This window comes from Apostichopus japonicus, chromosome 12 (genome assembly GCF_037975245.1).
Source record: "Apostichopus japonicus isolate 1M-3 chromosome 12, ASM3797524v1, whole genome shotgun sequence".
NCBI lineage: Eukaryota > Metazoa > Echinodermata > Holothuroidea > Aspidochirotida > Stichopodidae > Apostichopus > Apostichopus japonicus.
The window spans coordinates 28,753,736-28,779,026 of record NC_092572.1 but is presented as its reverse complement, the minus strand read 5'-3'; the positions used below and the strand labels follow the sequence as shown (position 1 = coordinate 28,779,026).

The 25,291-nt window shown below is 39.8% G+C and overlaps 1 protein-coding gene across 1 annotated transcript in view; it reads right to left on the bottom strand.

The window, feature by feature from the left end:
- Positions 1 to 143: 143 nt before the first annotated feature.
- Positions 144 to 25,291, bottom strand: part of LOC139977286 (dynein axonemal assembly factor 8-like) — a 44,186-nt gene continuing 19,038 nt past the window's right edge. Inside the window, exons 9-20 of the mRNA XM_071986572.1 lie at positions 20,833 to 22,130; positions 19,542 to 19,714; positions 18,631 to 18,852; positions 17,665 to 17,936; positions 14,762 to 15,311; positions 14,193 to 14,558; positions 12,284 to 12,378; positions 11,328 to 11,529; positions 10,451 to 10,695; positions 8,937 to 9,022; positions 5,133 to 5,202; positions 144 to 4,636 (exon numbers count right to left, since the gene is read on the bottom strand). Of these exons, the coding sequence (XP_071842673.1) occupies positions 4,541 to 4,636; positions 5,133 to 5,202; positions 8,937 to 9,022; positions 10,451 to 10,695; positions 11,328 to 11,529; positions 12,284 to 12,378; positions 14,193 to 14,558; positions 14,762 to 15,311; positions 17,665 to 17,936; positions 18,631 to 18,852; positions 19,542 to 19,714; positions 20,833 to 22,130 (3,675 nt within the window). The 3' untranslated portion in view covers positions 144 to 4,540. The remainder of the gene's footprint in view (positions 4,637 to 5,132; positions 5,203 to 8,936; positions 9,023 to 10,450; positions 10,696 to 11,327; positions 11,530 to 12,283; positions 12,379 to 14,192; positions 14,559 to 14,761; positions 15,312 to 17,664; positions 17,937 to 18,630; positions 18,853 to 19,541; positions 19,715 to 20,832; positions 22,131 to 25,291) is intronic.

Sequence of the window (25,291 nt, the reverse complement as noted above, 5' to 3'; positions counted from 1 at the left end):
CACCTCCATTGAAACTTAAACAAATCGTTGTCACGTAATCTTTATACTATAACTTTAATATTTTACTTTAAATTATTTGATATAAAAAAAAGCAAAGGAAAAAAACAAAAGGTAATCTTTAATAAATAAATTGAGATATGTCATTACATTTTCCATACTTTTATTTGGCTTGCAAAGTATATCAACAGATCTTAACAAGGTGTTAGATTTTCACAGAAAGAGAGAAAAATAATAATAAAAACAGCCAAAAAACTGCAAGAACAACCAAACATCAGGAACATAACCTAACATTCTCAATATAAAGACAAGTGAAGTATGTCAAATTCATGTGTATGTATTTGTAACCTCTCCCCTTCCTGACACCTTCTCTATACCTCTCACTACCCCCACCCCATCCCACCACCTTGCTATTTCCCACTCAGTGCACCTCTGAACAACTACTCCACTGTGAACATCCTCCACTGTGAACAACTTTTTGTGCAGACTAACACCCCAACTCATCCCTAACACACTTCTTCTGTGCAGGTGAGTTAACAATGTTTATATTTAATATTTATTCTTCCCCCAGTTCAGAATGAACTGAGATTTGATCACAAAATTTGTGTATTCAGGTGAGACCAATTAAATATGGGTGAAGCATACAATAATCATATACGATTATCAACAGTGATGTACGGAAGAAAGAGTTTTGAAGTCAACAATACACCTACAGAGAAATGGAATGGTTTATTTTACGCTGACATAAACAAAAAGGCACATATACTTCATAAAATCAATGAATACAACTTGAAATTTCAGAATTGTTTTTCCTTCCAATTTTACAAAATGGCAGCTAGTAACCTAACAAAGAAAATGGTAGCCATGGTTACATACTGCCATGGCAACCACAGTAGCATGTTCATTCAGGAAAACAACAATTTTGACTGTGAATATTACAGGAAAATGTTAAAAGAGCAACGGAATTATTCCATACAAATGAATTTGATTGAGTGACCTCTCCAACAAGTTCTGGGACCATGTCCTGCGAGTCGCCAGCTGGTATATTCCACTATTAAAGGAGGGGTGTTTCGTATTTGTGTAGAATCTGAAACAGTTGTTCTCATTTTGAGAACAACACTTCACTTTCTTAACATATTTTGATTTGGGAGTATATTTTGTATTATATATTAATCCCTCACCTATGACGACCTTCAACGATTGTTAAACTTGACGGCAACCTATTATCAAATGGTTTAGTCCAAAATACAACAGACCAGCAACTAGTGGGACATGATCCAAGTTCTGAAAACACGTAACCCAACCATTTTCTCTTTCAATGTTATTGAAAGCTATGTCAGTTTTTGCCCTGATTGACAAGGCTTTGTCACTTTTGTTTTTTTGTAGAACTTTGCAATATTCAAATCTACGGCATTGTCAGCCCACTTGAGCCAATAAAAATCTCATTTCTGGCTCCAGGAAAATCACACATTATAGACGGAAGCCTGGCTTGACCAGTGGAATACTCATTAACTTTAAGTTAAGGCGATGCTGTACACTGTTCTTAAGCAAAATTAAAAATGTTACAAATAATGGAATGATGGCGAATAGATATCACACATACTTAACAGTCAAACAAAGCAAAAAACAAGGAAATAAGTAAATATATTGGATGCTGTGAAAAGCTCATTAGCTGAAATGTTTACACTTAACCCTGCAATCAGCTGAATGACATAAATTTACTGCTCAGGAAGGATCTATCAAATAAAGCTACACAACTAAGAATAAACATTTTTCTATTACTTCGAGCCGCAAGCCTAGAATTTCTCGATTTCTAGCATCTTGCTAAATATTTCAAGTACTAGTACTTTGAAAAAACTTCCAAAATGTACTGGCTAAAACTCAAGCTCTCCCTGACTTTTTTCCTGAAATTAATTAATACACATCAGTTACTACAGAGGCTAATGACAACGTCCCATTAATATTTGCTGATTATAATCAATAATACAGGGGGCTATGTCAAGGTACTATTGAAATCATGCGGATTGTTTACAACTGACCTATCATGTGTTTTAAGGCATTGAAGACTCGCCCCAAACCGCGTGCCGCGCTCTGAAAAGTTACCTTTCCGTTACTTGCAAGTGAAATTTTCTTCTTGTCGCTACAAAATGCAGACAGTAATGAAATGTGATACCTTGTTATCTAGACCTGAGATGTCAATGGCTGCTATGTACACCGTGTTGTGGGTATTGACCGTGGCTGTATGTATTAACTCTACACTAGTGTCTAATTAGCGACGGTAGCAAGCTGTGTGTGTATTTAGGCTGGGATCGATGGTGTTGTCTAACACTTCTGTTATACCTCATTTGAAACTAGGTCAGATTACCAGCATGAGACCTTTCTTTGTGCGCGAGTCTTCACCCCCTTTAAGCTCTTTATGTTCTTATGCAAGAGCCTTTCCTTTTCTACTGGCAAACAGCCAAATCCACTGGCATTTAAGCAGTTAATAGCCCAAATTTCAAGGCCTGGGCAATATTACATCAAATTTAGCCATCACCCAAGGGACATAATATAAACAGCACTTGCTTTCAATTTTGGTTTCCCAAAAGGGAAAACTATGGAGTCACTCCTACCGACCTTGAAAAATTGTGCTGAGGACTGGGATGGTAAAGTCGGCAACGACTATAACATGGATCGCAAAGTCTGTAATTACTACAACAGTTAGATTCATCCAACATGACAGCATACAGAAACGTTGTACTCAAAGCCAAAGTGAATTAATCAGGTCACACATCTGGAGACTCACAGCATGCTTAGTTCTTCAATACTGCCCTCATTTTCTGTCAGGAAACATTTTCATACTGTAGATTTGATTTAACACCATTAGTTACCATCCAATTCTACTCATGGTCGTAACTAAAGTAGGTTACCATATTTCTTTGGTTGAAAAGTGGGACACTGCAATTTTGGATTCTAAAGGGCTGGGCTACATACCAAATGGTAGCATATTGACAGCTTTAACCACCAGTCTAGTGCAAAAAAGTGTATAGTTTCCTATTAAAATGTTCATGTTTACCAAACTGTTCTAAGCAAAAGGTGAATATTCTTGATTCCTAAATGTTGTCTTTGGGAGAATAGAAATGCTACATTGAAAATCCAACCAGTCGCTGCCTATTATCATTTTATCATTTCATGTAATCGTATAATATTATATAATATTATCATATCATATCATAATAAATCTAGCAGAAAGTTATAATGAACAATGAGGTGCTGCATTACACATATTTTTGAAAATATCCATGGAAAATGTTCTTGTTTGTGGAGGATATTTGTGAAGGAAATGCTTTCTTCATGGACATGCATTTTACTCAGGATGAACCCTCTAATTTAAAGGGTGTGAAGACTCGCGCAAAAAGAAACATCTGATGCCATTCATTTGACCTAGTTTCAAATGAGGTGTAACAGAAGTGTTAGACACCACCATCAATCCCAGATAATACACACACAGCTTGCTACAATCGGTAATTAGACACTAGTGTACAGTCAGCACATACAGCTGCGGTCAATACCCACAGCACAGTATACAAACAATATAGCGATGGACATCTCAGGTCCAGGCTCCACCTGTCTGCATTTTGTTGCGACACAAACAAAACGTCACTTGTAAGCAACAGAAAGTTAACTTTTTCAGATGGCCGCACACGGTTTGGGGCGAGTCTTCAATGCCTTTAAGCCAGACTGATATGAACTGGTATAATATCTTGTGCATTTGGTATGTACAGTATTTAACTATACAACAACTACATAAATAATATATTAAATATATCCAGCTATTTTACAAAAAATAAAGAGGTTTATGGATGGATGGAATCAAATCAAAGCTTATCTTCATAAAATAAAGAAGACAATAAAAGAAATGCATCAATTTTGAATAAAAACAGTTCAATTGCTGGCAATAGCTATATCTCAAAATTCTAAAGAATGTTGAATTTTCAAAATAAAATATAGAATGTCACAAAGCAGAAACAATATTTAATCATAAAGGCTTTATTTTTCAACTTTCCTTTCAAGGTGAAAATATGCATTTTGGATGGAAGTGTAAATCAAGGCTGGTATTTGCATATCCTGGAACAAGAAGTGCATAATTTGAATAAATAGCTACTGTACTTTCTTAAATCTTGCAGACTTTTTCAGATATCTGAATAAATTTAATTATATTTAAGTAATTTGTCAACCATATTGAGAACAACCCGTTTGATTTAATGGAAAAATGTGTAAATGATAGGTGAAACATTGTAACAATTTTACACTGAACCCCATTTATGTATCATATGTACACACTTATCCTGTAGGCCTTAATGGAGAAGGGAGCAGGGGAGATTTTAAGGGGGGGGGGGAGTGGGAAGAGGTTGGTATCAACTGGTCCAAAGAGGCAACCTCAAGAGCGATGCTACCCAATGTCAGCGCTACGGTTAAAGAAGCAGCCTCTTGCAGGATGAGCCAAGACGCAGCCTTTCTGCTCACGGTGACAACATCTTTGAGGATGTACCTCTGGCTATGGTTAACAATTGGGCAAAGAGGCAGCAGGCTCTTGTAAGATGTACCCCTGGCTGTGAGGCATCAACTCATCAAAGAAGAAAGTCAAGTACTTCTTTGCCTAAACAACAAAACAAAACAGATGAAAAGTGTCAAGTTTCTCAAAATGATTAAAGAAACAAAACCAAGTTCTATATAGCTTAAAGGTCACCCCCCCCCATCCCCACCCTCTATCCAAAGTACAAGCTAATAACTGCAACTGTCCACAAAAATACATGTATGCCTTGTTGAACTTTGTGCATTGATCATCGTACCTACCAAACACAAGAGTCAGATGCACTAATCCACTAACCTGTGCATGGTACTGTGCTGTATTACACACATGCATACTTAGTTCATGTAGAAGCTGTACTCCTGCAAATACACCTGTGCATCGTAAAGTAATGCCCTATGCATAGAGTATGTGGCAGTTGTTCTTTTACATATACTAATATCAATATTCTGCCCGATGCCATCCCAACCCCGAAACAAAAGAATGTATTAAGTGTCAAAAAAAAAAAAAAAATAGAAATAGTAGAAAAATAAAATTTAGAAGACTTAACAAAATGATAACTTACGGAATCGGTATCTTTGCCTCTTAAGATATTACTTCCATATTTGGTTATGATGGAATCATTTTCCATGGTGCTGAAAATAGGGGAAAACCAAAACAAATTATAAACCTACTTTATTTCAAGCCCACTGATAAAGTTTAAAGTCTAGGCTTGTACCCTAGAGGTCACTAAATGGATTGCCATTCTAGCCATAAACTTCTTTGCACTTTTCCATCGTCTAGACCTTACCACATTTGAGAATCTCTGTTCAAATTTAAGTTCATATAGTTCCAGAATGAGTAAAAATCCTTACTAAATGTTCCCGATGAGATCTTAGAAAGCTCATGCATCGGTTGAGCTCTCTCCTCATCTAATAAAACATAATAATTTCATCAAATTCCAAAAGAGGCATAAACATACTGAAAAGTACTTTTAAATAAATACAGCCAAACTTTTTTTGGCATAATTCAAATAATCGATTAAAGTCACACTTGACATTCAATTGTAATGCTGACTTAAATGAATTACTAGATTTTGCTGGAAGCATTCTGAAACCTTAAAGAACTAAAAAAAAAAAATAGTTAACCTAAAAAAAGATCAAGAATAATTAGACCTCACAGATCACATGGAGTACAAATCAATTGAGTTAAAAGGACACTCTGTGAGCTTGCGACAAAATGTTCGTATATCACCAAAAGACACAAAGTGCATTGACGGTTTATGCTGTTAGTATTGAAGACAATAGTTGACTCCAGAGCATGGCTGCACTTTCTTGTCACAAAGTTCATCCATCCATCCTTCCCCCTTCCATTTTTTTCTTCTTTGACATATGAATGTGTTACCTAGGCCAACACTCCTATCACAGCAGATGTTACTGGGGCTTAAGAAATGTGCATAGTTGAGTTGAAGTTAACATAAATATTAAGCAATCAGGCTAATGACTCAGCAAATATTAAATACTAAATATTACATATTCTCCGAGCAAAATTAGACGAAAATATCCAGATTGCTATACATACATGCAAAGCTCACAAGATCCAGAATAGTTTATTAGAGACAAAGTATTGCTTGTTGCAAACTTTGAAAACTAACTTATTCCCAAGGTTGGGGTGAAGGGTTGGGGTGCAGGGAGGGAACACGGATCTTCATCTAGTAAAACACAACAAGCTTCTTCAGATCCCCCCCCCCCCCCAAGATTTGTCCTTTGTAGAAGAAATGTCAACCACCGATGTGTTTTTCAACATAGATTTTACCAGAATTTACAAATCAAGTACTGAAAGATACTAGAACAAGAAGTTATGCAAATTTACAGGCATCACTTTGCATTGCAGATGTCTGTCAAGGCTTAGAAATAATCACAGAATTAATTATTCCAACCAGAGAATCGCACAGAGTTTATCGTATGTTTTGAAAAACTGCAGCCAATTCAGCATATCTAGTAATTTTGCATTCATTTTGTGGTTCCTATAATGTGATATGATATGTAGGCAAGCACAGAGGGGAGGGCAGACAGAATCATAGGCTTAGTGTAAAAAAAAACACATTTACAAGGAAAAATGCTGCTTAGAACAAATCTCTCATATTTGTGAACATTTTATTCAAGATAACCAAAACATCCCTGAAATATGCTAGAAAAACCTCAAAAATGGTCAGATATAGCCATTTTTTTATGTATGCTTCATTTCTTTTTTACAACTAGCCCTGCACTCAACACACTGAGCTATCCAGCCCTTCGTTGGTGGCGATCCCCTATATAGCTGATACAGCCCTTAGCTGGTGGCGATCCCTATATAGCCTATACAGCCCTTAGTTGGTGATGATCCCTATATAGCCTATACAGCCCTTAGTTGGTGGCGATCCCTATAGTCTATACAGCCCTTAGTTGGTGATGATCCCTATATAGCTTATACAGCCCTTAGTTGGTGATGATCCCTATATAGCCTATACAGCCCTTAGTTGGTGGCGATCCCCTATATAGCTTATACAGCCCTTAGTTGGTGATGATCCCTATATAGTCTATACAGCCCTTAGTTGGTGGCGATCACTATATAGCCTATAGAGCCCTTAGTTGGTGATGATCCCTATATAGCTTATACAGCCCTTAGTTGGTGGCGATCCCTATATAGCCTATACAGCCCTTAGTTGGTGGCGATCCCTATATAGCCTATACAGCCCTTAGTTGGTGGCGATCCCTATATAGCCTACACAGCCCTTAGTTGGTGGCGATCCCTATATAGCCTACACAGCCCTTAGTTGGTGGCGATCGCTATATAGCCTACACAGCCCTTAGTTGGTGGCGATCCCTATATAGCCTATACAGCCCTTAGTTGGTGGCGATCCCTATATAGCCTATACAGCCCTTAGTTGGTGGCGATCCCTATATAGCCTATACAGCCCTTAGTTGGTGGCGATCCCTATATAGTCTATACAGCCCTTAGTTGGTGGCGATCCCTTTATAGCCTATACAGCCCTTAGTTGGTGGCGATCCCTATATAGCATATACAGCCCTTAGCTGGTGGCGATCCCTATATAGCCTATACAGCCCTTAGCTGGTGGCGAGCCCTATATAGCCTATACAGCCCTTAGCTGGTGGCGAGCCCTATATAGCCTATACAGCCCTTAGCTGGTGGCGAGCCCTATATAGCCTATACAGCCCTTAGTTGGTGGCGAGCCCTACATAGCCTATACAGCCCTTAGCTGGTGGCGAGCCCTAGATAGCCTATACAGCCCTTAGTTGGTGGCGAGCCCTACATAGCCTATACAGCCCTTAGCTGGTGGCGAGCCCTACATAGCCTATACAGCCCTTCGTTGGTGGCGAGCCCTACATAGCCTATACAGCCCTTAGTTGGTGATGATCCCTACATAGCCTATACAGCCCTTAGTTGGTGATGATCCCTACATAGCCTATACAGCCCTTAGTTGGTGATGATCCCTATATAGCCTATACAGCCCTTAGTTGGTGATGATCCCTATATAGCCTATACAGCCCTTAGTTGGTGATGATCCCTACATAGCCTATACAGCCCTTAGTTGGTGATGATCCCTACATAGCCTATACAGCCCTTAGTTGGTGGCGATCCCTACATAGCCTATACAGCCCTTAGCTGGTGGCGATCCCTACATAGCCTATACAGCCCTTCGTTGGTGGCGATCCCTACATAGCCTATACAGCCCTTAGCTGGTGATGATCCCTACATAGCCTATACAGCCCTTAGTTGGTGATGATCCCTACATAGCCTATACAGCCCTAAGTTGGTGATGATCCCTATATAGCCTATACAGCCCTTAGTTGGTGATGATCCCTATATAGCCTATACAGCCCTTAGTTGGTGATGATCCCTATATAGCCTATACAGCCCTTAGTTGGTGATGATCCCTATATAGCCTATACAGCCCTTAGTTGGTGGCGATCCCTATATAGCCTATACAGCCCTTAGTTGGTGATGATCCCTATATAGCCTATACAGCCCTTAGTTGGTGATGATCCCTATATAGCCTATACAGCCCTTAGTTGGTGGTGATCACTATATAGCCTATACAGCCCTTAGTTGGTGGCGATCCCTACATAGCCTATACAGCCCTTAGTTGGTGGCGATCCCTACATAGCCTATACAGCCCTTAGTTGGTGGTGATCCCTATATAGCCTATACAGCCCTTAGTTGGTGGCGATCCCTATATAGCCTATACAGCCCTTAGTTGGTGGCGATCCCTACATAGCCTATTCGTCACATGTCCCTCATTAATGATCACAATCTCTCTTTACCTGCGCTCATCTTCAGTTTATGATGCCAAATAACTGCATAAACATATCAAAGTTAAATGACTGACCTGCCCAGCGAGGTTTCAAAGCAGTTGACAGCGTTATCTCTCTGAACGGCCATGGCGATACAAGGACCATGACACAGCATCTTACTCTGAAAATGAAAAGAGCGGAGAAGGTGATAGCAAAACACTATCAATATGTAACTTAAGTTTACTTATACATACAAACAAGCCTATTAGATGTGCCATATTTACACTCAATTTCTACGAATTTATCAACAAAATAGTCGTGACATAGCATAGCAAATATCACTGATTGCTTATCGAAATATGAAGGGCATTTTGTTTGGTACACAAATTCACAGATATGGCCAATGGCCGATGGGTATGTATTTTATAACTGCGAGATAACTGAGAGAAATTTATACAGAAATAGCTGGATTAAAAAAATGAACACTAAATAATTTCCTTTACCTTTTGTATACTTCCCTTGTACAAAGCTTCCTTCTCATCCAAAAAGGAGTATAAAACAGATCACACTTTATACGTACAATGAGTGAGTGGTACACTAAACTGAGACCGTACATTGAATTCAATGAAGTTTCGTCCCAATTTAATGATAGATACATCTTTTACAAAGTTGTTTAGGACTAGACAAAGTTCTGACATATACTGCATAAAGTGAGCATAGTTTCCTTGAGGTATTTAATATTCATTTTGAGAAGTTGGGGAAATTGAAACTGAACATTGACATGCAACAAATATACCCATCGATAAAAAAAACCAAAGTACCATTTTTGTCTGTTGTTTCCCCATAGGTTGTGTGGCACAATTATTTGTAAAGTTTGAAACATGTCTGTGATTTATATACCAGCCCTGAGCTTTCATTACACACACATCCATGGACAGTTGGAAAGGCATGAAACAGCTTTGACACATAAACAGTATGTTAAAAACATTATTTTGCTGATTTCAACAAAAGTAATCTTTTATCAACTTGAAAACAGGTCATGCAAAACCCAGAGATTAATCAGCTACGATGGTATGCAATTATCTTCATCCATCACCAAAAACCACATTTTAAAATATTTCAATTTCCAAAGCAGAATTGATACAGTCCTCTCCCATCAGAAGTGAGTAGCATCATCCAATAACACCATGTTGCATGGTTGTGATGTCATCATCACCCCTTATGTGTTCCTAAAAGTTACTGTAGTCTGGTCCCTTCACTACAATGTCCCAATGAAGCAAACCCCTCCCCCCCCATAGCAATGATGCCATTCACTGAAGCAACACTCCTTGACAATGGCTACTGCATGATTAATGTTGTGATCTTCCCAACATTCCTGACATCCAATCTTCCTGCTATGAAGGTTTCAATATCTACAGCAAACTGAAGGATTATTGTTTGTGCAGGTTTTAATAATGCAGGTTTTAATAAAAATAATGCAGGTTTTAATAAAAAGTTTCTATACAGAAACTTGTAAAGGAAAATTATGTTTTAATTTTATGTATTATATCTAATTCCAAAGTCCTGTTTTTGTTTGTTTTTTGATCTAAAGTTGTTTTTTTTGGCTTACGAGGTTTGGACTAGCGCTGTGATAGATCATGAGGAACTCGTCAGCCTGACTCTTAGTCAGCCAAAACATCCGAAGAGCGACAATCTCAAAGCCGTGGCTGAGTAACGAATCCACCACCTCCACGTAACCCTTACGGTGACCGCACACGTCCAACAGCTGCAGGAGGGGCGTCAAGAGGAGGCAGTTAGTCTGACAGAGGGCGCTGTGCGATGGCAGAGAAATCTCAGACGACGAGGCACTCACACCTGTACATGTACAGTAGCAGACGATGTTAATGACAATACAGTTTAATAGTTAAGGACACCGTGAATGTTACCTTAAACATTTTACAGCTTTGTAAATATTTCGGGTGGCAAGATGTTCCGTACGGAACAGACAACAGAACAGACTATGTTAGATGGGAAAAAAAGTGTGAGCTCTCACAGAGGAAATCTAAATCTATGATCTTCTTTGTTTAGATGCAACCTACTGTAAGTGAAATGCTTACAACCAAGGTACACTCCAACTTCAGTTGTTGCAGAATTGTTGGAATTTTGTTCTTATTTTTCTCTTCTCAGCCTAACAAAACGTCAGAGTAAATATAAGCAAAATATAAACTAAATGTTGTTTTCACCAAGCAACTTTGCTTTCAGGATGAACTTGTGTAGTCACAAAATGGCTTCTTGCTGTAACAACTATCAATGTAACTTTTTCTTCTTCAAATCCAAATTTCAAAACAGAATTCCTTACATATCATTTAATAGCAAACAATTTCCTCAAAAAAGTCAAAACAGTCTTGAAAGACTCCAAAAATAAACCCAAAGTGTTAAGTTTCATTTTCCACTGTCATCTCTCATGTCATTGACACCTGTTCCAAGAAATTTTGTCTTCAACTTACCCGTGGAGTAGCGAGGGCTCCTCAGATTCGCCACTGATGAAGATGAAGATGGTGATAAGGTGGTCGCAGATTCCAGGCTGATAGACGATCCTAGACTCGTAGAAGAGAAGCTGTTACTGGCTGATTGTGGTAATCGTACGTAGAAATGACGTTTGAGTCCTTCTGACAGGCCGAGGGTCTGATCTACCCCAGGGGCCATCACCTTTGAGGCAAAGAAGAAAAAGAACCAAACAACCATTTGAGATAAATATTTGTTAAACTTTGTTAAGATTGTAGACTGTACCAGGGAAGGATTGTATACTAAACAAAATGAAGAAAGGAAGGGAAAAAAATGTGACATGTTAAATAGTACGAGATTGACATTGGTGAGGAGAGGTGAGAAAGAGTTAAGTGAAACGCTTCTTGATGGCTCAGGTGTTTGACTTACAGTATTGGACTAATGATAATTATTATAAATGCACTTATAATATACATGTGTGTCAAATTAGTTGGAATCTAATCGCATTGCTAACTTTACATTACTACTGAGCTATCTTCTGAGTGACAGCTGCAGGACAAGAGAGTGGGGGTGGGGGAGGCATGGGACAAGGTGGGAAGAGGGGGGCATCTTAATTTGATTACCTAGAATAACAATTGGATCAGGACTTGATAGCTTTGGTAAAACAGCTTGTGGTTAGCAATGAGATGCACAATACTGTAATTCCTATTAATATTGAATTTGAATCAGGTGGGTTTACTAAGTTACTTAATATACAAACTATAAAAAAATCGAAAACTACAGGATTTTTGCACAAATTAACACAATTTCATTTGGCAAACCATCAAGACAAACAAGCAGGTTGGTAGTTATAAGGCGATGGTGGCTTCCTGTGAAGGCTATTAAAATTCTCTTTTACTCAAGATTGTGGCAAATTTCTTGCTCTTTTGGATTTTTAGTTCCCTTCACACTAACTCACTTGTTCTGCTCTGAGGTCTGGTGTTTCTGAGTGAGACAGGCCATCAGGAAATAAGAGTTTTATCTCTTCAACAGCACTCGCATAACTCTCGGATCCTATAATAAACAAACAGCAAGAAAATCAAATCAAATCAAAAATCAAACCCAACTAAAGCAAAATGGTGTTGTTACGCTACTATGACATCAGCGATACATATCAATAAGTCATTTTCTATCTGATATCAATTTCCAAACCAGCCTACATGAAATCCCCATAATAAAAAACACAAAACACGATATTAATGTCTAAGTCATTTTATGACTTATGCTGTGTATCACAGATGTTGCTGGTAATATGTACTAATTGACAGCAATGAGCTTGACTTTCCCAAAAATCTTGCAGTGAGTTACAGCTAGACATTGATGAAACCTAGGTTAGGCAATAGTATTAGCCACACACTACAGCATAAGGTTAGGCTTATTGCTAATGTTATGTCTAATGTTACAGTATGTTAGGCTTATGTAACATATTAGAAAGGAAGTCACTGTGATTGGCAATAACAATTTTAACTAGCCTCTGGGAGAATTTCTGAAATGTCTCTTTGGAGTTTGGGATTACACCATTGATCAATTATATTTATTTATTTACAGTATTGTCAAGAACAACAAGAATCACCTTTGAGATCAATGATAGATACTTCACTGCAATGCATGCTGTCTGTCTATGTGTGAATCAGAGCCATATCTTGTGTGGCATACTCTATATAGAGTCTATATCAATCCAACTGTGTTCTCATTCAGGAAAAACTACAGAATACTACCGATTTCAGAGTACATTAATGGCAGTGTTGTGCAAAAAATGGGTCAATGAGCCAATTTTAGACCACTTTAGGTCTTCCATGAGCAGTGTTCAAATATTCTTTACTACTGAATAATTGAGTATGTTTACAAGTGACCAAAACTTCAGGCTGTCATAGCCAAAATAGAGTCCTTGGGTCATGATACTGAAAACTGAAGGTGTCATGCATTGAAAATGTGTTAGCTATCCAGTGATGGTCAGGGTTTAGCTAGTGAGAACTCCTACAACAGACATACATTACTTTGATGATTTAGTTGTAAGTCAATGGGACAAGGTACCTAAAGGATCTGGAGTGAAGGTGGCATACTCCTATTAGAGTCTATATCAATCCGCTCGATTGTTCTCCTTCAGGAAAAGTGCCAAAAAGCAGCGGGAGAACATCTTTTGTGACCTGTTATCAATCATAATCTAGTTTTTTGTGGCTTGCATGTTGAAGAGCATGAATGGAAGTACATGTGGTGAGAAAATTGGGTCAACTGAGGCAATTTAAGACCCCTTTAGGCCTCCCAGGAGCAGCGTAGGAAATTTGTTTACCACTGAGTGAAGAGGTTTGTTTACAAGTGACGAAAAACTTCCGGCTCGGAAAGCAAAAAATTTTCACGGTCATGGTACGGAAAATTGATGGTGCAATGAAAGGCCAACTTGTCAGCTATCCGGTGATGGGTAGCGTTTAGCTAGTTAAAACTTCTATCTAGACTTAGAGATCACATTACTTTTGTGATTTAGTGGGTAAGTCAATGGGGCTTTTTAATGGGCGTATGCTACCTGAATAAACTTAAATAGATGGCGCTATTCCAGATTGAAAAACAATGATTTAAATTTTTTTTTTTATCTAATAATTTATGCTGGCCAAGAAATTCACTGAACTGGAAGTTGTGAAATGGGGGAGGCTATAAAGAAAACTGATTCACTGAATTTTTGGAGAAAGCTAATGCCTGAATTTGTCTTTACCTGTTGATAGATGAAATGTCATAATGTCATCTGTATTGGTTAAGCTTTAACATCAACTTGACAGGTTTAGCTAAAACACTAAATAAACACAGGCTAATCTTCAATCGAAGCCTTGACTCACCATGGAGGCCATTGTTGACCAAATCAGACCCGTACAGTCCACGCCAATAGAACTGGTTCTTCCGCTTGGCTTCCACAGGATTTTCTGGTCCAAGCAAATCCAGCACTTTCTTCACAGCATTTTCCCGCAGAAGGCAGAGAGCAAGACAAGCACCCGACATCAAATGGTTCACGTGCATGGACGAAACGACCTGATTGGTCCTGTTCTCACTCGGTACGAGGGCCGCTGCTTGTTGCGGGGACAGCATGAGCATCCTCATAGCAACAATCGTGAAGTCCTCCTGTAAGACTCGCTTGAAGATTTTAGACAAATGTCTTTGGACAGCGAACGGTTTGATGAGAAGAACCGTGGTTAAAAGTCGGGGACCTGTGAAAATAAAGTAAACAATATGTCTATGTATACATATATGGTCAAGATGACTAACTAGGGAACTATTACTAGTCCATGGAAAAGAAAAAAAAAGAAATTTGGCTCAGTTCCCCATCTAAAGAAATATGAGGGAGATAGACCAAATTAATTTGCCCGCTTGTTTCCTTTTAAGAGTGTTTATTTAAAATACTGTTTTGTACCTGTCAGCATGGTCTTGAAAATGGATTCTTCGACGATAAGCATCCCCTTTGAACTCTTCTGATTGCCTCCCTTGGCTTTCTTTCTCCCACCTGGAGAGAGAGGTGAGTCTTCCGCCCACGAGAATCTTGCCGTGGATAGCTCTTCCAGGCTAGGGCTCCTAAGTGGAGGGAAGTACTTCAGATTCTCTCTCATGGTGGGGTCGGCAAACAACTCATGGTCCCTGAAGAAGTGGGCCGCCTGACGATAGGCGATTTCGGGAGACGAGGACATTACAATCTTCAGGGCATCGTCTTGGAGCTGCCTCCTGCTGCGTGGTGTGATGGGGGTCTTCAGTGTCAGATGAACACTCTGAAAGGCATCGATGCCCCTCAAGATACAGACGAGGGAGGGCCTCGAGGAGAGGTACTGGATGCTAGCCTGCCACTCACTGTTTCCGACCTCATATGGGGTTAGTTCCTTGGCTTGGGCCATGCTAAGAGATGGAATGAGTTTCAGGCCCAATAATTCTAAGCCCCTTCCTTCTTGGGGAGCATTGTGACTGGCACCAGTCTGTACAGGAATGAGAATCAAATGAGACTGCATTGAATGAAAAGATGAATTGAGAAAGTTTTTTGGGGGGTCGAACACCGCAACAAGAAACCATCATGTCTTGAAATCCAAACCTTCTGTGGGGAACTTTGCAGCATGACTCATTGGTAATAAATACTAATGTGTCCTGTTGTCACTTTCTCTGTCAAAAACATGCTATTTGAGAATATTATTATGAAAAAACAAGTCAAAGTTCCATTTTCCTAATATTATTCCTTATTATGAGCTTTCCACTGTTGTAAGTGTTAGTTATGGAACAATTCTATGCAGTAATTTACATAAAAGTCATGATTTGTTGTCTTGAGTACTACTGCATATCTGCAAAATGAAGATAGATGGCTGACATCGTCACTGTAATGTGAAAGTTTATCCATGTTTGTCACAAAGTCAAATGAATCAGTCATCTCAAAATAAAAATTAAAAAAAGTGGTTGTTAGTACAGTGTTTTAAATTTTTTGGGCATATTTATGTACTTGCTAAAACACATCCATAAAGATTGGTCTGAAGGTTTTGACCCCTGATAAAAGACGCGCCCACTTCATGCATGAAAAACGAGACAACAAACCTCCTCCCTATTCTTCTACACACCCTCCCCAATGCCTCCCCCCATCCCACCCACCTCCCCCCATGGGAAGTTGATTGAAGACTGACTGAGAGCAAGTCACATAAAAGCCACTCGTTGACCAAACATTCCTGGAGCAATTTTACTACTAGCGCCCTCAAGAACTCTTTTCCTCCTGGAGACATTTGATTTTCTTATTGACAAATTTATACTCAATGTCTGCAGCAAATCATCTGGTGATGAAGAAGGGTATATTCAAAACTGTTTGGCATATTATTCGACATGCTAAAACATGGGGCTATTAATGATGACCTTAAACCCTGTGCAGGTCAATTCACCATTGATCCCGGCGGTCGTAGGCGGAAACAAAAGGGATCGTACCTGCTTGTGATGGCGACATTTCAGTTTACCTCTAACAACAATACTTACAGGTCTGTATGTATCCATGTATGCGTGCATGCACAGTTGGGATATATAGAAATGGCCTTGTTCAACGGATTATGTATCTAAACAGAATCACAATGAATGGAACACAAATGCCACTTAAGTTTAGTATCTCTTTAAATGAACAATGCTCATGAAAAGTTTTGTTGCCAATTAAACACTGGTCAACGACAGCCGAGTCCTTACGTCCTTGTAGAATTATTTGTATAAAGCCATAATCATAAGTCATGCCATTAATATGAAGCTCTGCTTGGAGGGTCATTGAAAGTCAGCATATAACTAGAGGTTCTCATGCTAAATATTAACAGAATACAATCAGAGAGTGAAACAGAGCCTTAATAACGCCACAAAATTTTACAAGGTCGGTCACGACAATAGAACCTATTGTTTGTGAGAAGTTTGAAAACAACACCATCCTATTGTTTCTTCAAGGTTGTGCAAAGAATGATATCATTTGGAGCAAATTAATTGCTGTTTTAACATGTTTTTGCCTAGCTTTTCTTTTTTGGGGGGGGGGGGTGTCAAGGGAAGAGGTTATTTTATTTTCCTGTAATGACAAACTTGTGCGCAAAATATGATGAACGACATATAATTACTGACCCATATCGTTAGCAATCACAACAGTTTGTTACCTATTTTTTTTACCTCGAAAGTTCTGCTCCAATTAGAAACAGAACCTGTTGTTTCTAATAACAGAATCCTGTTTTTGCCAACTTTCCATCAAGCAACCCAGGATGCATGGCTAATATATTGAGAGCCTCGTGCTGCGTGAGAAGGACTAATTATTAAGCCAAATCACACATGCTGTGTTGTCTCATATAATCTGTTAATAACTCATTAACTCATTAACATCTTTTCCTTTCAAGAGAAAAGAGAGGAAAGGATAAACAAAAAAGGAAAAATCTGAATTTTTCTCTTAGTTGTTTCGGTTTCAAGAAACTTAGGGCACAAAGTCAATTTGAAAAAAAAAGTGTTTAGATGTAAAATGTGTCAATGCATGTGAATTTCTCGATAATCTCATTGTAACAGTTCATGAACTGAGATAAATAACATTTATTGTGTTGACCAACTTGATGCAAGAAGAGTACAAATTTTCCATGACAGGTAAAGTTTGTTTCATTTAGATCTTAACTTATTTCAGACACACTTTCTAGGACTGGTCTCATATGTCAGATTGATTGAACATTTATTCCTACTATGTAGCAAAAAGATTTTCAAACATCAATGAAACAAACAACAAAATGGCAGCTACTACTTCATGCGTGCACATTGAAAAGGAATAAATCTTATGCATATTCATGAACTCACAGTCAAACTCATTCCCAGGAGCACCCCTAACGAATCGCCAACGTCTTTGAAGGTCTCTGCTCCTGTGAATGCTATCACCACGATCTGTTCCAACTCAGGACTTGAGTAGAAGGACGGCGGAATGGAGGAACTCGCGAACCGTTCGTAGTTCGGCACTTTGTTAAAGTCTCCGCCGAGTGTTGTGAGGAGGTTGTCGGAGTATGGAGTGACGTGGAAGCACAGGTCGGAGGTCATCTGAGCACCACAGTCCTCTTTAATAGCCGAGAGAATGCCTGTGGGACAGACGACGGTGACTGTTTTAATTCTATGGAAACTGTAATCATTGAATTACTTACTATACTAAAATCGACACAAAGACGTCTAGATATGCCAAATACGATCACAAAGATTCAACAACTTAAACACACATATTATTTCTTTGACACCTGTATCTGTTCGCATGGTACTGACAACGTTTGACAAGTTGCAAAGTTGTTCATAAACGTACTCAAAGCAAGGCACATGTATTCACTGAAGTTTGGTACCATCAAGTATGCGACTTTCAGCTTCACCTGGTGGTAACCTTTTTGAGAAAAAAAGTTAGTCCTCCTTTATAGTCACCCTCATCAGCGTATCAGCTTTCATAGATAACAGTGCATTTCCCATTCCCCAATTCTCAGATTCAGAGAGAAATGAGAACTGCAAAGAATCAAATGGTGAATGCTAATTTTTAGAGATTCCCACTGACAACCTGTTGTATGAAAACAGGTGAGAGGGCAGAGGGATCTTTTCTTCAACAACCTGCACCAGATTTAGGTAATATTTCTTTTTCTCATGGAAAGGTTTCTGTGTTTTACCATGCGATAAATTTAACTGCCATTAATTCTTGGTACACAAAGACTAGTGCTGTATCCTTCGCCAAGTCCAATCATACCCCCTGTCTCCCTCCCTTCCCCTCCCCTCCCCCACCCATCTGTTTCTACTAACCTTTCATACTGAGTGTAACCATGAGCATTTCCTGCAGACTACTCGAGTGGTGGAGGGCGTTTTCCTTTCTCAGTAAGAGGACGGTAGAAGGCATCGGTGATCTGGTGGTGGTCGGGAAACCAGACTGTATGCTGGACCTGAGCTCGTCTTCATAATTCTTTGGTGATGTGGGCGTGGTACAGGAGACAGGGCTGAATATTCTCACCTGAGGACCTGTCAAACCTGAATAAATCAAGGATGTCAGAGAAGAAATTCATATCAAAGTTGAAATATAGGGGTGTGGGGGGGGGGGGCTAGATGAGGCAGCCTGGTTGTGTATGGTTGTCAAATGTTAGTTTCTTCTATTAGAGGAAAGGACACCATTGAAATGCCTGTCGCTTTTCAAAACAGATGGCAAAGCTCATCATAAACCTACCAGTCATACCAATGCCCCTAGCACAATTTTACTACCATGACCCCCCCCCCCTCCCCACTACTGCAACAGAGATGGGTATAACCCTTGACGTACAGAGGTACATGAATTAGAAAATCGGGGGGAAAGAAAGATTAACACACCAGCCTCCAACTGCATCGACTGACATGAGCACAATATCATGGTGGCCACAAAATAACTACACACTGGCCACACTAACTACACACTTTTGAATACCTGTGGGGAGGGGGGGGTGGTGGCCCAGTTGGCTCCTTCCACAGTCCAGATGTCATAACCTAAATACATGCCTAGAAGCACTGTTTGTGTTGCCCTCCTCTCCCTCACCTCCACCAATACGGAAACAGCTGAACTTTCTTGATTCATTTTGTAATGCTGTCATTGACCTGGAAACAAACCAACCCCCCCCCCCAGCCGTCCTCACACTTCCATTCACACACCTGCCAGCTCGTCTCCCTAAACACTAGAAAGGATTACTTACCCAAACTGGCTGCTCGTTTGGAGTTCAGCCTCATCCTCCTCACACCACAGATGAGGAATCCTCTGTTGTGGCAGACAGACAGGATCATCCCTAAGCACATGGGTGGTACCACGGGGGCGATAGTCAGGAAGACATCTCCTAGCGTGCTGGCCACCAGTGTAGATATATGGGTCCTGTAGAATAAAAAATGGCCCAAAAGATACTTGCCACTTTTGCTAAAAAGGACAAACTGGGATTTTATTCACCCAAACTTAGATTTGAAAAAATTCCTTTGTAAGGCTTGAACATTAAATATCAAGATGTTATGTAAGGGTGCTAGGCATGGAGGTTGCGTGAAATACACACCTCAGCATATAACCTATTGTACATTTCTGAACAGAGAACATCAATACATCTGTCTGCGTATGTGTCTGAGTCTATTTTGATGGGAATGTTTTGTGGGACAGTAATGCTTTGTTGGAATGTTTCGTTCGATACATCTCTGCAAATGAGCCAAACTTTTGGCTAAAAGAGTACATCCACATGATTGTATGGTTAATTACTGCACAATAATACACAAAACATGGTTGATTAGACCACCAAGCTTGAATACATCATTAAGGATTTAACAACATCACTATATGTACATTAGGTTTATTGTATGTTCTTAAACAAAGCACCGTATTTTAGTTTTAATGTTCTTAAACAAAGCACAATATTTTATTGTATGTTCTTAAACAGAGCACCATGTTCTTAAACAAAGCACCATATTTTAGTTTTATGTTCTTAAACAAAGCGCCATATTTTAATTTATGTTCTTAAACATAGCACCATATTTTAGTTTTATGTAATTTTATACAGTTGATAGTTGATACTAAGATTGAATGTTTTTTGCTTAACCACAACACTATATTTAAGAATTTCTTCATCTTAACCACTATATTTAAGGTCTGTTGTTAGTTCTTAACCACACCATTATATTTTAGATCTGTTGCCATGTTCTAAACCACAACACAACATTGAAAGTTCGTGGCTTGTTCTTAACCATGCCTCTATATTTAAGGTTTGGTGCTTGTTCTTAGAGGCACCTCTATATTTAAGGTCTGTTGTTAGTTCTTAATCACACCATTATAGTTTTGGTCTGTCGCATGTTCTTAACCAAAACATAACATAACATTCAAGGTTTGTTGCTTGTTCTTAGCCACACTGCTCTAGTTTTTGTTTGTTCTTAACCACACCCCTATATCATGTTTGTCATTTGTTTATTAACCACATATAACACAGGATTTATTGCATATTTCTGTAATCTTACTTGATCACTGGGAATTCGTCTTGACTCTCTTCTTGTTTGACATCTTTCTTATTGCTTTTCTTGTTCTTCTTCTTCCTGGTACCCTCTCTACCCTTCCCGCTACTCCTCTCTATGGACTGTAGGTCCACCACACCATCCGATGGTACCCTGCCTCCGAACCAAAACGACAAGTCGTAGTTGACACGGCTTGGATTTCTTGAAGAGTAGATCACAAGATCCTCTCTGGAAGTTCCACCGTAACTTGCCATCAATGACTTTGGGTCTGTTCTTTGTGCCAGGATGGGGTCCGATGGGCCTACCGCATTCAGCCAAGTGGAACGTGCGTCGCTCCCTCTCAAAGCCAGAGCCAGGACCGGCAGATCAGATCCTGTGTCAGCATTTGATGCGGTATGCTGTTGAGGATGTATTGCACTGGGGTTCGTGAGAATTCTCTGGTCGGCGTACAGGACTCTTATTCCTACAATATCCAGACCCTCCTGTGAAATCCGATGCAAGACGCCCATCATAGCAGTTGAGTTTCTGAATAAGGCATCATAGATTAGACACATTGTGTTCTGTATATCCACGACTTCATCCAACGCCTTGCTCGGAAAGTCGAGCAACAGATGTTCGTCCGTGTTGATCGTCTTCCAGAAGAAACTGACCGGAATGGAAAGCATCCTTCGAGCTGCACTTGTGTCGGAACTGACCGAGAGGAAAGTGGACAGGGGTCTTGTGGTCGGGTGAGGAAAGGCAGGCAGGTAAGTCCCGTCCTCCAGGCAGCTCTCATAGCGAACTCCCGGCGGACTGCTGATCAAACTTCCCTCATTCGAGAAAGCCAAGTAGGTTAGAGTATCTAGCCATGGACAGAGCTTTTGTAAAGTGCTTATTGCGAGAAACTTTGTCAAAATACTTTGAAACGGCGTTGAGCTTCGCTTGTCGTTTCTGCTCCATTTAGACCTTGTGAACGGTGATGACTCGGGGATCTTGGGTACTACGGCAATGTTCAAGAGTACGTCACCTTCTTGACAGACCTGCTGTAAGCCAACGACTCTGAATGGTATATTGTCCAGGTAGTTTCCTTCGGAGGCCAACTGTAACGTTTTATCCCCGACAAAGTCCAAATTGGACGGGACCAGGCTGAGCATGAAAGACAGGAATACGGAATATGTGCTGGAGGTGGTGGCGGCAGAGTTCACGGGGCTGCGTGGCACGGACAACTCTCCCAGTTTGCTTAAGTGAGCTGTCAGTAACACTATTTCATCTTCTGGTGACAGAGATGAGGGTAGGGTTTCTGGATTAACACTATATGATGAATCCTGGTAAAAATAACAATAATAACAATAATGGTATCGATAATAACAATAATGATAAACTAATAATAATGATGATAATAATGAAAACAAAATTTATTTCAAAAACTGGAAAAATTATGTTGAGTCGATTGTTTTATGCTTGTTTGCACATTCTTGGTATCTAACGTAGTTGGTCTTGGAGTAAAGAAAGAAAATAAAAACATGAAAGACAAGACACGAATAGTGTTGGCTACTGGTACAGGAAGATTGTGGGTTTCCTCTTCCAGCAGCGGGATTATAATTTGATAATTTTTTTTTTCATAATGGTAGTTTGTCTTGTCATGATGGTGGTGGGTTGGAGACGGAGGAGGATGTGCCTGTTGCTTGAAAAAGCCTTCTTTGTAGTAAGTCTTTAGGACAGTAAAGCTGAGTTCTGAAGCTCTATCTTTTTCAAAGATTTGGAGAGAGGAAGGCGAAGTAAGTAGGGAAGGGAGAGGGGAGGAAAGGAGGGAGACTGTAAACAGTACAATTTGCTACATCTATGTTAACCATAGCATCTGATATGATTCATGACATATTAATGATATATCTAACAAAGCCCAAACTTTGACCCAAAACAATCCACCTAACGTCAGCTTATAATGAACATTTTTCTGATATCCCTTAAAATGCCATCCAGAGATGTATCAGAGCAAATCTTACTATGACACTAAATTTCTTAAAAACTTGCTCAGTCCTTTCATGTTTTTAATTTGTTTATTTTTAATTCTTGAAACATGGCCATATTTCAGATGTGTGTTCATCTATCAAATATACTCTGAGTTCATTCAAATACAAGTCGGTATTTTTTTAGTGGCATATTTTTGTCGCTCTGTGGATGAATTATTAACATACATTGATACCCTCATAAGTCATCTGGCAATATCCTGCAGTGTGGTGTGTATTTCTGTAGGGCATGTCACCATGCTTGAGCTGTTACTAATTAGAGACAGTATTTTTGTATGAGCTGTTACTTTCATTTTTAGCCATCAGATTGAGATTAGTGAATTAAATCATATCATCATCTACCCAAGTATCTGGCACAGAAAAAGTCCCTGCACATAAAGAGGGGTAGGGGAAGGGAAGGGATCACTGTTCCTTCTTTCAGGTGTCCCAGAGGCAGGAGACTGCTTGGCTGTTACAGGGACTTTACTGGCTGGTTGCTAAGGGGAAACTAATACCCAAAGGAAGAAACAAGTATGTGCATTTGATATCAAAGATCAATTAAACTGATTCACAATCAGTAAATCATAGTATATCAGCACTTGAGAAGACTCTAAAGAATGAATTCCCAAAACTTGTGTCTTTGAAAAAAATTGATCATGGATGGCGAACGGCAAGTTACCAAGACCATGATTGTGTTGGAAACACTGAAAGTAGTTTTGGTTTATAATATTCAGTGAGTATGTCGTATGAAAACATCGACAGTTTGATTACAGTGTGCAAGTTATCTTGCTTTTCAAAGATAAACAAAAATTGTATTCTTTGTTCGGCTTATCATTACTGACTGCAAGTAATAAAAAGAGGCATGTATTCATAATGAGATATGAAAGTCATTACAAAAATATTGCCAATTAGCTCACGGACGGCAAATTATGTAAATGAGAAGGCAGATCAGGAAATGAGCAGACCGTCATGCTCATTAACGATGTCATTGATGGTTCTGATAGCTCTAACACGCCTGAGTGCCATAACTCTCCACTCAATGGATGCATTGAAAACTCAAATTAAAGTATCAGCTAACATTTTGGGAGGAAGGGCAGGGGAAAGGGAGGGGATGGGGAGGGACAAGGCAAGGGGCATGGGGAGGGACAAGGCAAGGTGCATGGGGAGGGACAAGGCAAGGGGCATGGGGAGGGACAAGGCAAGGGGCATGGGGAGGGACAAGGCAAGGGGCATGGGGAGGGACAAGGCAAGGGGCATGGGGAGGGACAAGGCAAGGGGCATGTGGAGGGACAAGGCAAGGGGCTTGGGGAGGGACAATGCAAGGGGCTTGGGGAGAGACAAGGCAAGGGGCTTGGGGAGGGACAAGGCAAGGGGCATGGGGAGGGACAAGGCAAGGGGGATGGGGAGGGAAAAGGCAAGGGGCATGGGGAGGGACAAGGCAAGGGGCTTGGTGAGGGACAAGGCAAGGGGCATAGGGAGGGACAAGGCAAGGGGCTTGGGGAGGGACAAGGCAAGGGGCATGGGGAGGGACAAGGCAAGGGGCTTGGGAGAGGGACCAGTATATATCTCAGACCAGGGAATAATTTAGGGAAGCCTCGCAAATTTTCCGCCGAGTCCTGACCGGCGGATTTATCCGCAGCTTTAATGAGCACAGCCACAAGCAGATAATGAGTCACACTTGAGTGCACGCAGTCTCCAAACTACCCTCCTCGCTGTACAGTAACATTCACAGCCGCGGTCAAGCTTTTACTAAGCCCATATGAACACAATAGCGAGTTGAACAACAGAGCACTTTTAATTAAGAGTCAAAAGATGTCCAAAAGTTCCTCAAAGATAGTGTGTTTATACGCCGTATTTTATCCTTCTGCAAAGGCAAACCTTTCGTGAAAATAATTGAGGAAATGTGAATTAATACTACAGGAATCTTAAATGCTAATTTTCTTGTTTGCCCAGTCGGGCAAGTGGGTACAATAACTTTTGTTGCGTATTTGCAAGTACAAGTTTCCTGAATTTTAAGATTTAAAATCTATGAAAACTGAAAGCAAATCACGATCTAACTTCATGTACACGTGCACATTAGCGTGAACTAGAGTCTAACATACGGAGGGCTCTAGAATAATCCCACATGTGAAGAACAAGACCTGAACTCCCTAGCAGGTGGAAAAATATGGTTGACTGTAGAGCAATTTTTCGCACTCCGGCAGATCTGTACTTTTTTAGCCAGCTAGTTAAACCTTCATTGGGGTGAAAAGATTACCTAAAGGCCTACGCTATGCTCCCCAAAAGTCCTGCCTTATGGAGTAAAATGTGGTTCTTATATCGATCATTGGTAAACGACCAAGAAATTGATAACATGGAAGATTTGCAAGAATTAAATAAAGCATTGAATCTCAGACATTTGGTAGAGGCGGATTTTAGTGTATAAGGCAATTTGCAACATAAACTATAGCTCTACCGTCTGTTAAAACCGCCAAAGTTTA